The following is a 13,163-nucleotide window of genomic DNA, read 5'->3' as shown; positions in this document are numbered from 1 at the left end:
ACCAACATGCAATTACCTCTGTGTCTTCCTTTTGCACCAAACTCCACCAATCCGAGCCCTCCATCTTGTCTTGCACACCAAGAAGGATCCCTAGCCCTTGATGAGTTCTCTGATGCATGACAGCTCCTCCTGCTCCACTTTTGCTTCCTCCTTCACGTAGCCTCCCTAGCTACCTTCTGTGATGAGTGAACCCAAAAGCAGAGATGAGCCATCCCTCAAGATCTTCTTCCTCTGACCGAAATCTTCTTCTTCTATTTTTGGTATGGAGAGCTTGAGATCTCTTCACCAAATCTTACCATTTGTGATGAAAATCTCAGCCACAACATACTTTTTATTTTCTTTTTCTTGCCATCATTACAATGGTTTTTAGCTTGCTTCTAGCTTCTTCTTGATAGCTTGTAAAAACTTCCATGGTTGCTGTGATGGAAGTGACCGAAAGTGAGAAGCAAGTAGAGAGAGAAGAGAGAGTAGAAAGAAAAGCAATCAAATAGATTTGAACAAATTAATTAAAGCTGAATTAATTTTGCTTCCCTTTTGCTGAGTAGCGTGCCTCATTAAGGCCATCAATCTAATCAATTAAAATTTCTCTCTCATTGTTCCAAGGTCTGCATTAACTTTACTTGATAAAATTTGAATTCTATCACATGATAAAAAGGAGATCCGTTGGAAGCATGAAGCAAAACATTTGCTTTCTCTCATACTTGGTTTCGGACCAAGCTTTGGTCTTGGAAGCAAAGATTTAAAATGGGCTAGTTTCAATAATATATTGGCCCAATTAACAAAACCTTGCTTCAGCCACAATAATTAATTCAACTTGACCCAAGGCTGAATGTGTTTTTCTTTAACACAAATGGACTTGCAATTTTTTTCTTTTCTTTGCGGCCCAATAGCAAAACCTGTATAACAAAATTATTAATTAATAAATATAATCATAAAGATCAAATTAATAATTTTGTAATTAATTATATTAATAATGTAGTCACCAAAAAAAAAATTGTATTAATAATGTTTGATCATCACAAATTTAAATTGAAGTTTTTCAAACAACAAATTTAAGAAAAAATGCTTTTGCTCATGAAAACTTGGACATAAGAATCCAATATTTTAGCAAAGAATTAGAATATATGAAGTTTTTTCACAGAAAATTTAAAATAACTTAACTAAAATCAAAATTAATAAAGATAGGTGTATTAATATAAATTACAATATGTATATAATTAAAAAATTATACAATTCAATAAATGAAATTAAAAACATTGAGAATATGAATAAAACTTTTGAATTGAATATAGTGCATGTCGAAATATGACTAGTATAAAAAATAAGGATTTGACTCCTCTGAAGTTGTTCATTTACTTTAGAGAGAAAAGTAACGCAATCTAAGCCATTGATAATATAAATGGTTCTGATCATCTTAAATAAATAAATAATAAGTAAATGCATTAAAAGAACTTTAAAAATCGTGCGAACAGCAGCTTCTTAGCTTCCAAGACCATGTAATTTTTTCTTTTTATTTCATCTTCTTTCTATTTTATTTAGTTTTTTCTTTCTTTTTCTTCAACAAAAAAAAATTATTTTCGGTTCTATTTTTTCACAATATTTAATTCTCTTTTTATGTTTTATTATCATATTCTTTCATGATATTATTGTTATGTTGGTTATCTTTTTTTTGTCTTCTATAACTTACATTTAAAGTTTTGTCACGAAAGAAATTAATAGTGATCACTAGTATCTTTCTTTTTTTTTTAATCCTGAATAATTTTTTGAAAAATAGGATAAAAAAAATAAAATTAATTAATTTAAATTGAGTCAAAAAATATTTTTTTTTATTTTAATATAAAAAAAATACTCATGTAAATGTACTAAATTTTTTTTAGACAAATATACTCAATTTTTGTTTGTTTATGCTTAAAATAAGAATCTAATTGAGAACAAACTAAAGAGTGTTTAGAATAACTAATGATATGATGTTGATTTAATAGATCTCTAATAAATTGATTTATTTACATTAAATTGGTGTAATATTTTAAACACTCTTTAGTTTCTTCTCAATTAGATTCTTATTTTAAGCATAAACAAAAAAATTTGAGTATATTTGTCTAAAAAAGATTTAGTACATTTACATGAGTATTTTTTTATATTAAAATAAAAAAAAACATTTTTGACCCAATTTAAATTAATTAATTTTATTTTTTTATCCTATTTTTCAAAAAATTATTCAGGATTAAAAAAAAATTACTCGTGATCACTATTAATCTCTTTCATGACAAAACTTTAAATGTAAGTTATAGAAGACAAAAAAAAAAACCAAAATAACAATAATATCATGAAAGAATATGATAATAAAACATAAAAAGAGAATTAAATATTGTGAAAAAATAGAACCGAAAATAATTTTTTTTGTTGAAGAAAAAGAAAGAAAAAAACTAAATAAAATAGAAAAAAGATGAAATAAAAAGAAAAAATTACTTTTTGGAAGCTAGGAAGCTGCTGTTGGCACGATTTTCAAAATTCTTTTAATGTATTTACTTATTATTTATTTATTTAAAATAATCATAACCATTTATATTATCAATGGCTTAGATTGCGTTGTTTTTTCTCTAAAGTAAATGAACAACTTCAGAGGAGACAAATCAAAAAATAATACAAACTTATAATTTAGTTCAATATTTAAGAACGTACCAAATCCAAGTAAAAAGGGATTAAGAACAAAGATATGGAAAATGAGCATTAATTGTATGAGGAAGTATAGGGAGCACGGAATACCTTATCTGCAAACAGCATTTGAATGGTGGCATTCAGGTTTCCTTTCCAATACCCTTTTTCTTCCTCATCATATGTTTCACGGGCAAGTACACTTTGTAGCTTGGGCGCTGTTGTGTGCTTTGCGGTGAACGTTTTCATCTTGGGACATTCTGTGAGAGTCAATTTTTCCAACAATGGCACCGAAAACTCACAATTCGAGTTGCTACAGAAACTTGTGAGGTTGCTTAGTCCTTCAAGTTGTATAGTTATCAACTTGGCAAAGACAATTTTAATCCCCTCCTCATTTTCTTGCTCATCCTTGGTAACTATTTCATTTAATTTATTACAACTGTATACCTTCAAGGTGGTGAGTTGAACCAAGCTCTTTGCTGTTGAGCATGTCATTAGAGTTTTCAATTCAGCACAATAAGATACTTGCAAGTATGTCAAGTGAGTGAAGGACACCGAAGAATGTGCCAATCTCCTCAATTTATTGCAGAAATTTAAGACCAAGCGGTGCAGTGATCTCTGAAGAGCAGGATCTCTTTCAAATCCAATATCCTCCATCACTGGTGCCCACAAAGTTAATTCCTTAAGTAGCAATACGGTTCCCAATCTTTGCTTCGGTGCGGTGTTTCCACTTGGCACGAACTCTCTAATGTTAGAATCATCACCCAATTCAAAGATTTGTAGATTAGGAATGGTGTGGAGGAAGCAGTATAGAGTCTCGTCATTATCACTCTGCCAATCCGTCAAGTAAAGTTGTTTCAAAGAGGTAAAGCGGTACTTGCCTGTGTTGCTCATTAACCACTCTACTCCTTTAGAGTCAATACTCAGATGCTCCAACTTGGACGTTACCTATATTCATCAATTTATAAAACTCATTATCAAATAAACTCCAATTACACCTATCGATTAATACACTTTGCAAGTGGCTTGTTTAGATCCATTGCAATTAGGAGTGCTGCCATCTAAAATGCTGATTTGGAATTTCTTTTCGGAAGGGTATATGTATGTGTATTCTAATCTTTGAAAGGGGAAATTTGTGTGCATACATAAAATTTTGTTTTTTGTTTTGTGTATGTTTTTATGTTAAAGCAAACCATATACATTATAACAAGGGTTTCAGGGTTTGTGCTCCATCTCCACTGGCCGTCATTATTATAAAAACAAGTTTCTTATTAGTTATTACAACAAATTATCGGATATATAATATTTTTGTAAACATAATTTTTAAAATAAACAATAATTCAGACACTTAAATCTTCTTATATTTCCTATATTTTCCCACTTTTCAATCTAGTAAGTGATTATCAAACACCGACTGCAGCTATGGAAGGCTATTAACAGTTTAAAACAATGATACCTCTTTAATAAAATACGCATAATATATAATTGAATGATAGCTTATGATCTAAAACTAGAACAAGGAAAAAAAAGTTACTAACTGGTAAATAGCTTAAATCGATTGCATAATTGAGGCTATTAAGATATAAAAAGCTGATTTTTTCAAAAGCCTATAAATATTTGTATTTTTTTTTGTGACTATCTATATTCTAATTTAGTAAAAAAAAATTTATTTCTATATATAAGAAAAATAAGTATGCATTTTATTTTAAAATGACGGATATATTTTCTAAGTTAAAGAAGCATTCCACCAAGATGATGAATTTAATCAGATTTAACTGAATCCAGTTTAACTTATAGCAACAAAGGTTATTAACGCATCAATCTCCTTCATGTTTTATAGTTTGTACTTTGTAATTCATTTTCAATGTATATGAAAGAGAAAAATCAAGAAAAAACCTATGAGTGACAAAAGGTTGAGTGAAACACTTGAGAGAAAAGCTTAGAGTCTAGAATAATTATTTCAGATTTCTTTAAGTTATTTCATATGTCTTGTATTTTGTACCTGTGAAGTGTCCCTTTTTAAGTTGGGTTAGCACTTAGAGTGAGGAGTTAGGTATTAGCATAACTAAGTCAAGTTAGATAAGAACTTGAGTGAAAAAGGATTGAGTGAATCCTAAGAAATTGGTGTATGTAATATTTTAACTATAGTGAAAATGCCACTATTGTTATGATGAAAGTTAGATGTAGATTACATTGCACAAAGCAACTAAATTATGATACATGCTTATGTCATCTTTTTTCTCTTTTCCTAAATTCTGTTTTTTTATATTTATGAGACAAAATGAAATTGTCTCATAAAATTTTCGCTGCACATTGAAATTGTCTCATAAAATTTTCGCTGCACAGTATAAACAGATTTTATTTAAAAGTTTGATATTAAAGGCTTAATATATTAAAGCAAAAAAATGTCATAGATTTAATTTCCCTTTTCTAAACCTTCTGTAACCTTCGTATATGCTTGCAGAAGAAGCTTTTGTTAGAGCAATTTGTGAAGAAACAATTCATAGAGAAGAAATGGTTCTGTCGTTTGAGAGAGAGAGAAAGAAAGAGTGTGTGTTTTAAATTAGCGAAATTATGGTTTTAAATTTGGAGATATTGAAAACCTAATGGGATTAAGGATATAACGGATGACACATTGACATTTTTGTTTGCCACATCCATCTATTTCGTTAATAGAACAAGAGTTTTCTTTATGATTGAATATTTTTATAGAGTTTTTAAATATTTAAAGAGCACTTTTGTCTTTAAGAAAAGTGAAATACATATTTGTCTTTTGATTAGGGGTGCACAGACCCGGTCCGGCTCGAAGGCCCGACCCGGTTCCGAACACTTTTGGGGCTAATTTGGTGTGATTTCATCGGGTTTAGGGCCGGGTAAGGGTCTCAAAAATAGACCCGGTCATTATTTCGGGTCTGGTCCGGACCCATAGCTCGGGTCACCCGAAGTCGGCCCGGTGACCCGGTCATCATACACAATTAATATTTTGTGTTATTAGTGATGGATCATGACTATTCTTATGTGAAATTTAAGTATTGTAAATCTTAATATTTTGTGTTATTAGTCATTATAAAACTATAAGTTAATATTTTATGTTTAGAATGCATAAGACTTTAGACTAATGCATAATATTGTGTTATTTGTATTGATTTAAATATTTGGTATTATTAGACAATATTAGTATTGATTGTGGTTATACTTTAATTTTGAAGAATGGTTGGTTCTTGTTATATTTTTCTAAGTGAATTTTACCATGTTAAATAATGGTTGGAGTCTTAGAAATTTGGATATTTTTACATGCTAGCTTACAAGAAGGTATCAACATAATGTAATGTTAACGGCTCGGTTTTCACCCGGTTTTCATCCGGTTTTTACCCGGTATAATTGTGGCCCGAAAGTGTATTGGTTTCATTGGGTCTAGGGCCGGGTTCGGGTTTAATAAATAGACCCGGTGTATATTTCGGACCGGGTCTGAGTCACATCAAATCCGGATTCACCCGGCCCATGTGCACCCCTACTTTTGATAATTCAAAGATAAAATTAATAGTTTACTCTTAGTGAAACAAAGGAAGTAGGCCAATAAGTATGACAACTATGAGGCGATTAGGGACAAATTTTTTCACTTTCTGATTAGTTTTGTTTTATCTTATTTTATGTAGATTCTATTTAGCTATTATTTATAAAGAATAAATTATTAAAATGGTACTTAAAAATTTATATCACTAATAAAAATAATTCTAAAAGATGCTAATGAAGAATAAGTTATTGAAAAATTAAAAAAATATATATTAAATATATATTCTAAAAAATTTTATTATCATTAATAAAAGCTTCTGAAGTATAAGATATTCTTTTATGTTGATAAAAATTGAATTGAGTATTAATATGACAATTTTATATAAAATTTAAAAATAAATAATACTACATAACCAACAAATATTATTATTTTTGGTCAATATTTAATCAATAATAATTTGTATTTACAGTTATGGGATTTACATACAAAAAATAAATAATTTGTACGTATATTTATCAGAATTTACGCACATAAATTAATACAACTTATACTCATATTTATCAAATAAAATTTATTTATTAAAAATAATTTGATATTTATACTAATTAAATACTGACCAAAATCTCAAACGTACTTGCTCCCAAGATTTTCTACTTAAAAGATGTATCATTAGCATACTTTCATATACTTTTTTTTTTTTTTTTTTTTGGTGACTTATACTTTCATATACTTTGATCTTTTCTTTAATATTTCATAATTTTATAAAATAAATTTTATTCAGCAAATAAGAGAGGTAATATTAAAATTTAGAACTTTGATATGAACTAAAATCTTATATAATGTAATTTCTTTTATATTGTTGAAGAATTTAATGTGAAAAATTATAAACTTGATGATAGGTTAGTTACATAAAACTGAAGTGTCATAATTAGCTTACTTTTTTTTTTTTTGGTGACTATAATTAGCTTACTTTAATATTACTTTGATATTTTTATATAATTTTACAAAAGAAAATTTACTCAACAAATAAGACATAATATTAAAAATTTAGATCCTTAATATTTTGTTACAAACTAAGTTTATTTTTGACATGGCAAATTTATAAAAATTTAGGTGTTATTAGATTGTTAAACACTCCTTTAGTTTTTCTTTTTATATATTATAATATATACATATAATAGATAGATAGATAGATAGATAGTAGATTTTAAGCAGCGTGCTTAATAATAATTTCCCTTCAATTTATGATTGATGTCGATGACGTCATGAGAATAATGTGGTAGATATGAATTGGAGCAGACAATAAGGGAAAGGTTTTGCTAAATAAGCACTTTTACCTTTTCAGTGGATAACAATACTCTTCCTTCTTCGTTGGCACTTTCTGTTGTGAATATTTTCAGCTTTGGACATTCTTCCATTCTCAGTTGCCTCAATTTTGGACACTCTACAATATGTCTCCCTTTATAGAAACATTGGATGCTTGCTAAGTCACTTAATGACAAGGAGATTACTTCAGGAAACTTCAATGGTGGTTCATTGCTTGTTTCTGATCCTGCATCCCATGCAATGATTTCCTCCAAATTACGACACAAGCTTATGGAAAAGTTTTCTAGTTTTCCAAGATCCTTTGTTATAGAAGCTGGCAACACATTTCTCAATTGGTGACATGAAGAAATCCGTATAGTCTGCAAATTTGGGAAGTTAATAGCTCCTTCTAGATCTATATTCCACACTTCCTTCAGATATTGGAGATGATGCAAATCAATAATCTCCAATAATGCAGATGCAGATTTTGTGTCATTTTGTTGCGGAGGACTTCTACTTTCGAAAATGAATTCCACCGACTCACACCGATGAACCTTTAAAATTTCCAAATGCAAGTACCAGCACTTCGTGTGATCAGGGAAAATCTTGTCAAGCTTATTGCATTCAGAAATACCGACAGAAATGAGTCTAGGAAATGAATCCGCATTGACTTCGTCTTGACGTGGCCATATGTCCTTTAACATCTCCATTTGGCTCAGCTGGATTTCCTCCAACTTAGGAAAGATACCAACCTATTTTAATGTAAGAAGTAGAGTTATATAACATGCATAAAACATAAAAAAAACCTATGACAAACTTTACAATCCTACGCACCTTTGAATGCTCATTGTTATTTCCTTCGATGATGAATAACTTCTCCATTAGTGAACACTTACTTATGGAGATGCTTTTCAGTTCATTGAGATTGCGAGCCACAGACAATGAGCATAAATATGTCAAGTTACAACAGTCTGCCAGAGTTAATTTTATCAAGTTCTGAAACCAATCATTTGAAAGTTGATCACTCCATATCCTGTGAATCTTGATTGAGAACAACTTCAAGCTCCCAAAGTTTGGAATTTCAACCTACAGAAAAACACACAAACAAACCCCATTGTTTTATTTTGAATCGCTGGTAAAAAAAAAATAATAATTACGAATTATTTTAAGCTTAAGGAAAACCATACGTTTTCATGAAAGAGAGAAAAGGAAGTTGTGGCACTTTGCTCATTCTCATCCTCTGCCAGGACAATTCCTGGGTCATCAATTCTTGCTTGCTTTTCCATAAATTGAGATACCAAGGGCATGTTGGCTTTGTTGTAAAAGCTCACAAATGATGGTAAATTTTGTAGTGTCAAGGAACATAACTTATGAAGTACAACCTTGTTGGATTTTTCATCTTCCTCACCAATAACTGCTTGTAAAGAATCACATTCAGAGATATCAATTGTTTCTAGACTAGTAAGAAATTTAACAATGGTAAAGAAGAATATGTTTTTCAATTGAGGGCACATATTCACTTTGACTGTCTTTAGTCTAGAGAATGAAGAATTCGTAGTAGGACTGCAACATATGATCTCCTTGATGTTCTTTAGGTTAAAGAGGCCGAGAAACTCTAAATTGGAAAAAGCATCCTGAGGTAGTGACAGCAGCTCTATTGAGTTTTTCACAATAAATTCAATGTCTTTGTTATTTACGATTGAAAAATGTTTCAGAACTGGAAATCCATTTAGATTCAGCTCATAAAATACATTTTCAACTCCATGCAGCTCTCCCAATAGCAAATTCTCCACTCCTTTGAATAGCAATTTGACTCCTTTAAGGGAGTGAATATCCAGGCCAGATTCTAGCTGCAGTGCCAAAGACCTTGAAGCTTCATATTTATTGGGCATCTTGAAATCCCCGATTGAAATTGTCTTAAAGTCTCCAATCACAATCTTGTAATCATTTAACTCGTGAAAGAACAAGTCTGGTGGCAAAAATTCAGCACTAGGGATACAAACATCTATAGTATTCAATTGATGCAAATGTTTCAGCTCAGAAAGAATTGAAATTTGACACTGATTTGTCTGTCCTTCCACCTCCATTTTAGGCAAGCTGCTTCTTATATACAATTCCTCCAAACTAGTGAAGCTTGATAAAGATAGAGGATGAGTCAAGTTGCTCATTATGCAATCACTAATGTCTAGCAACTGCAACTTGCTTATGCCCTCCAACATTGTCGGCCAATCTTCAATTCTAGATCCTGAAAGGCTAAGAATTCTTAACTTTCTCAAATGATTTAAAATTGACAAGTCACCAAGAGTGCATTTCTCCAAGCAAAGCATTCTGAGGTTTGGTAAGCATTTGACTGAAGACGGCAGACTCTGCAAATGAATTCCGGACAATACTAAAACTCTGAGTTCTTCCATTCCTTCAAAAAATCTGTCGGGTATTTTCAAGGTTGAATCATCACTGTCAATATGGATAAATGTAAGCCGAGGACAATTAACAACTTCTGGGAGCCCATCCACAATATGGCACTTGTGTAGATAAATTGCAGTGCACCTCTCAAGTTGTTCCTTGTGAGGCCAGATGTCCAGTATTTTATTTCTCAGGATAAATACATTTTCGTTCTTGCACGCTATTGATAGGGCAGTATCTCGAATTATATCATGCATACTAAAATTGTCGTTGGAATGACCATCCAACAAGCCAAAATCTCTCAGCTTCTGGATTGACTCGGTTATGCTCGTGCGGGCATCCTTCAGTGTATAGACATCTTTAAGTATGCCCAAACCATAGCAGTACTTCACCAAGTCAGTAATTATTGATTGATGACCCATCTGAGCACACATTAGGAAAGTTGACTTGAGCTCCTCACTTTCGATACTATCGTAACGCATCTTCACATGATTCTCCATGAACTTCTGCACTTCATTCTTTTTGAGTCTTTCTAGTTCGCCTTCCCACTCTGACTTGTTTTTACACATTAAGGACTTTCCGACTATAATTACTGCCATGGGTAACCCTGCACAATACTTCTTAAGAGTTTCTGGCTTGAACTTGGGATTCTCAATAGACATTCCAACCACCTTCTTGAACAATTTTAGAGTTTCTGCAACGTCTAACTCCTGGACACGGAAGGTTAATTTTTCTTTAACATTCATTTTATGGCGCAACACTTCTTGGTGTCTTGAAGTAACCAAAACTTTGCATCCCTTGATGGTGCCACCAGGAGAATCTTCATTTTCCCCCTGTTTGCGACTGTTATCTTTGACATTCACGTGGCTTGCAACATCGTCATCATCAAGTGGAATCCCTATCTTATTCAAATCCAGTTCATCCCAGAGGTCATCCAGGATCACGAGGGCATTCTCCTTCTTCAACACCTTTCTCAAACGAGTTGTTCGTCCATTCTCACCTTCATTATTTTCAAAAGTCAAGCCTAAACAATGGGCTATGTCTTGCTGAACCTTCTGATAGTCCGGATCTTTTTTAACGATTGCCATCGCCACCCTTTCGAACTCAGCTTGCTGGCCAATTTGTTTGACGAGAGAAGTCTTGCCCACACCGCTAGGCCCGTGCAGACCAACCATTCTCACCGTGGGATCTTTTAATTGCTTTATGATCTCCCGGACTATATCATTTCTTGATTTGAATTGGATATAGCCGACGTGAGATAGATTGCTTTCGCTAAAGCTTGGAGCTCTTCCAATAGAAATGTTTGTAGATGTGCCATACTCTGAAATCAGTGACTGGATTTCTAGTGCCAATATCTTTGCTCCCCTGCCTAGTTGACGCCGGTACCAGAAGAAAGGGAGAAGACCCTCCCACCTTGTCTTGGAGAAGAAGGTTTTAGAATCACGAAACACTTCATTTTCTTGTATCTTTGCTTTCACCCTGTCAAGCCGGTGCTCAACAGCAGGTAAAATATCTTCTGCATTATTTTTTGCAACACGAACGAGGCGCTTCACCGTTTGCTCATTGTTTTCAAAATTCTCAACCAGCTGGTTTAGTTCCTGAACATGGGCTTCGTAATTGATAATGTAATCAATTTGTCGAAAACTCGCTTCCACAACGTTCCCCATTCTTTTCGATTCTCTAGAAATATATCTTCATCCTGTAAAACAAATTATACCAATAAGTGAAGACCAACGAATTTCTTCCCAAGATTTATAGGCACACAAAAGAACCAAAAAGATAATCATCACGATTTAACACATGGCGCGTCACTAATTTAATTCTTTACTGTTTGTGGGTGTAAAAAGAAAAAAATTTCTAGGTAATAGTAAAAAAAAATTATGTGAATAGATAAAACTATTTTCATGAAAAACAAATACGATACTATTTTTTCTTAAAATTAAATCACTATTTACGGTACGGTAAAGCTGGAGACAAAAATTAACCCATATATTTTGAAACCAATATTTTAAAAATTGAAAAAAAATATATGTTCTATGTTAAGATTATCAACATCGATCTTATATTTTATAAGGCAAAAACTTACATGCAGTTATTTTCATATAAAATTATTAGTTGGAAACTGTTAAATAATTTAACATATTTGACTAAATTATTATCTAAATACTTTTAATTATCAATTTGACATGAATAAAACAAATTGCATGCGACTCTTATCTTATAAACATGTTTAAAAATATTTTAACTTATTCTCTAGTTTTTTTTAATTATAATTGAATACTATTATCATGGGATAAGTGCTTTTTTCGTCTCCAACGTCTGGGTCAAAATTAATTTTGTCCCCGACCTTTTTTTTTATTAAAATCATCATTAATGTTACAAAACGTTATAAAATCATCATTTTGTCTATAAATAATATTTTTTGGACAATTTTGCCCTTTTACAAAAATAAAAAAATATTAAAACTAATAAAAAAACAAAAGAAACCCTCTCCATCCCTAGCGTATCTCTCACTCTCTTTCGGTCTTTCTCTTCTCTCCCTTTCCGCCACTCCACCACCGCTACCCTCTCTCTCTCTCTCTCTCTCTCTCTCTCTCTCTCTCTCTCTCTCTCTCTCTCTCTCTCTCTCTCTCTCTCTCTCTCTCTCTCTCTCTCTCTCTCTCTCTTCATCACCACCATATCACCCACTACCCTTAACTCTAACACCAATCCTGCTAACTCTTCATCCATTAACATCAATATCTAAATGGTTGAACAATATCACCCAATCGGTTGAACAAAATCAACACCCCCACACCAACATCAATTGAATGCTCAACGCAATACCCAAACAGAGAAACAAAAATCCCATAATTTAAAACAGAATTGTAAGGGGGTTTGTTCCTGCTTTCACGTTAAGTCAAACACCTGCAAAACAACCCCGATATCTCTTTCCTGTTCCCTCTCCATCCCGTTTCTCCTACTCTCTTCGAATTTCCCCTTCTCCAAACCCCAATTCTTCTTCTCAACTTAAACAAAAAACCTTTCCCCTTCAGCCAATTCAGCAACAACAACCACAAAATAAATTTCAAGGGTTAAGTACTTTAGATTTAGCAACAACAAATTCAGCATTTTCAGCCAATTCAACAACAACAACCATAAAATAAATCAACAGAAACTTTAGATTTAACAATTCAACAATCATCATCAGTTGCAACTTCAGATCAAAATCAACAATAATAGAAATTTTTTATGTTCTTCAAAAATAAAAAAAATAACAAAAGGAAGCACGAAAAGAGGAAGGAAG

At 31.9% G+C, this 13,163-nt stretch overlaps 1 protein-coding gene across 1 annotated transcript in view; it reads right to left on the bottom strand.

Annotated features, from left to right (window-relative positions):
- Positions 1–492: 492 nt before the first annotated feature.
- The window catches only part of LOC112776964 (putative disease resistance protein At4g19050), a 29,344-nt gene continuing 16,673 nt past the window's right edge, over positions 493–13,163 (bottom strand). The window contains exons 4-8 of the mRNA XM_029295868.2: positions 8,662–11,576; positions 8,309–8,560; positions 7,507–8,226; positions 2,767–3,603; positions 493–896 (exon numbers count right to left, since the gene is read on the bottom strand). Coding sequence (XP_029151701.1) covers positions 810–896; positions 2,767–3,603; positions 7,507–8,226; positions 8,309–8,560; positions 8,662–11,544 — 4,779 coding nt within the window. The 5' untranslated portion in view covers positions 11,545–11,576 and the 3' untranslated portion in view covers positions 493–809. The remainder of the gene's footprint in view (positions 897–2,766; positions 3,604–7,506; positions 8,227–8,308; positions 8,561–8,661; positions 11,577–13,163) is intronic.

This window comes from Arachis hypogaea, chromosome 19 (assembly GCF_003086295.3).
Source record: "Arachis hypogaea cultivar Tifrunner chromosome 19, arahy.Tifrunner.gnm2.J5K5, whole genome shotgun sequence".
NCBI classification, from domain to species: domain Eukaryota; kingdom Viridiplantae; phylum Streptophyta; class Magnoliopsida; order Fabales; family Fabaceae; genus Arachis; species Arachis hypogaea.
This window is presented reverse-complemented; position numbering and strand designations above follow the sequence as displayed.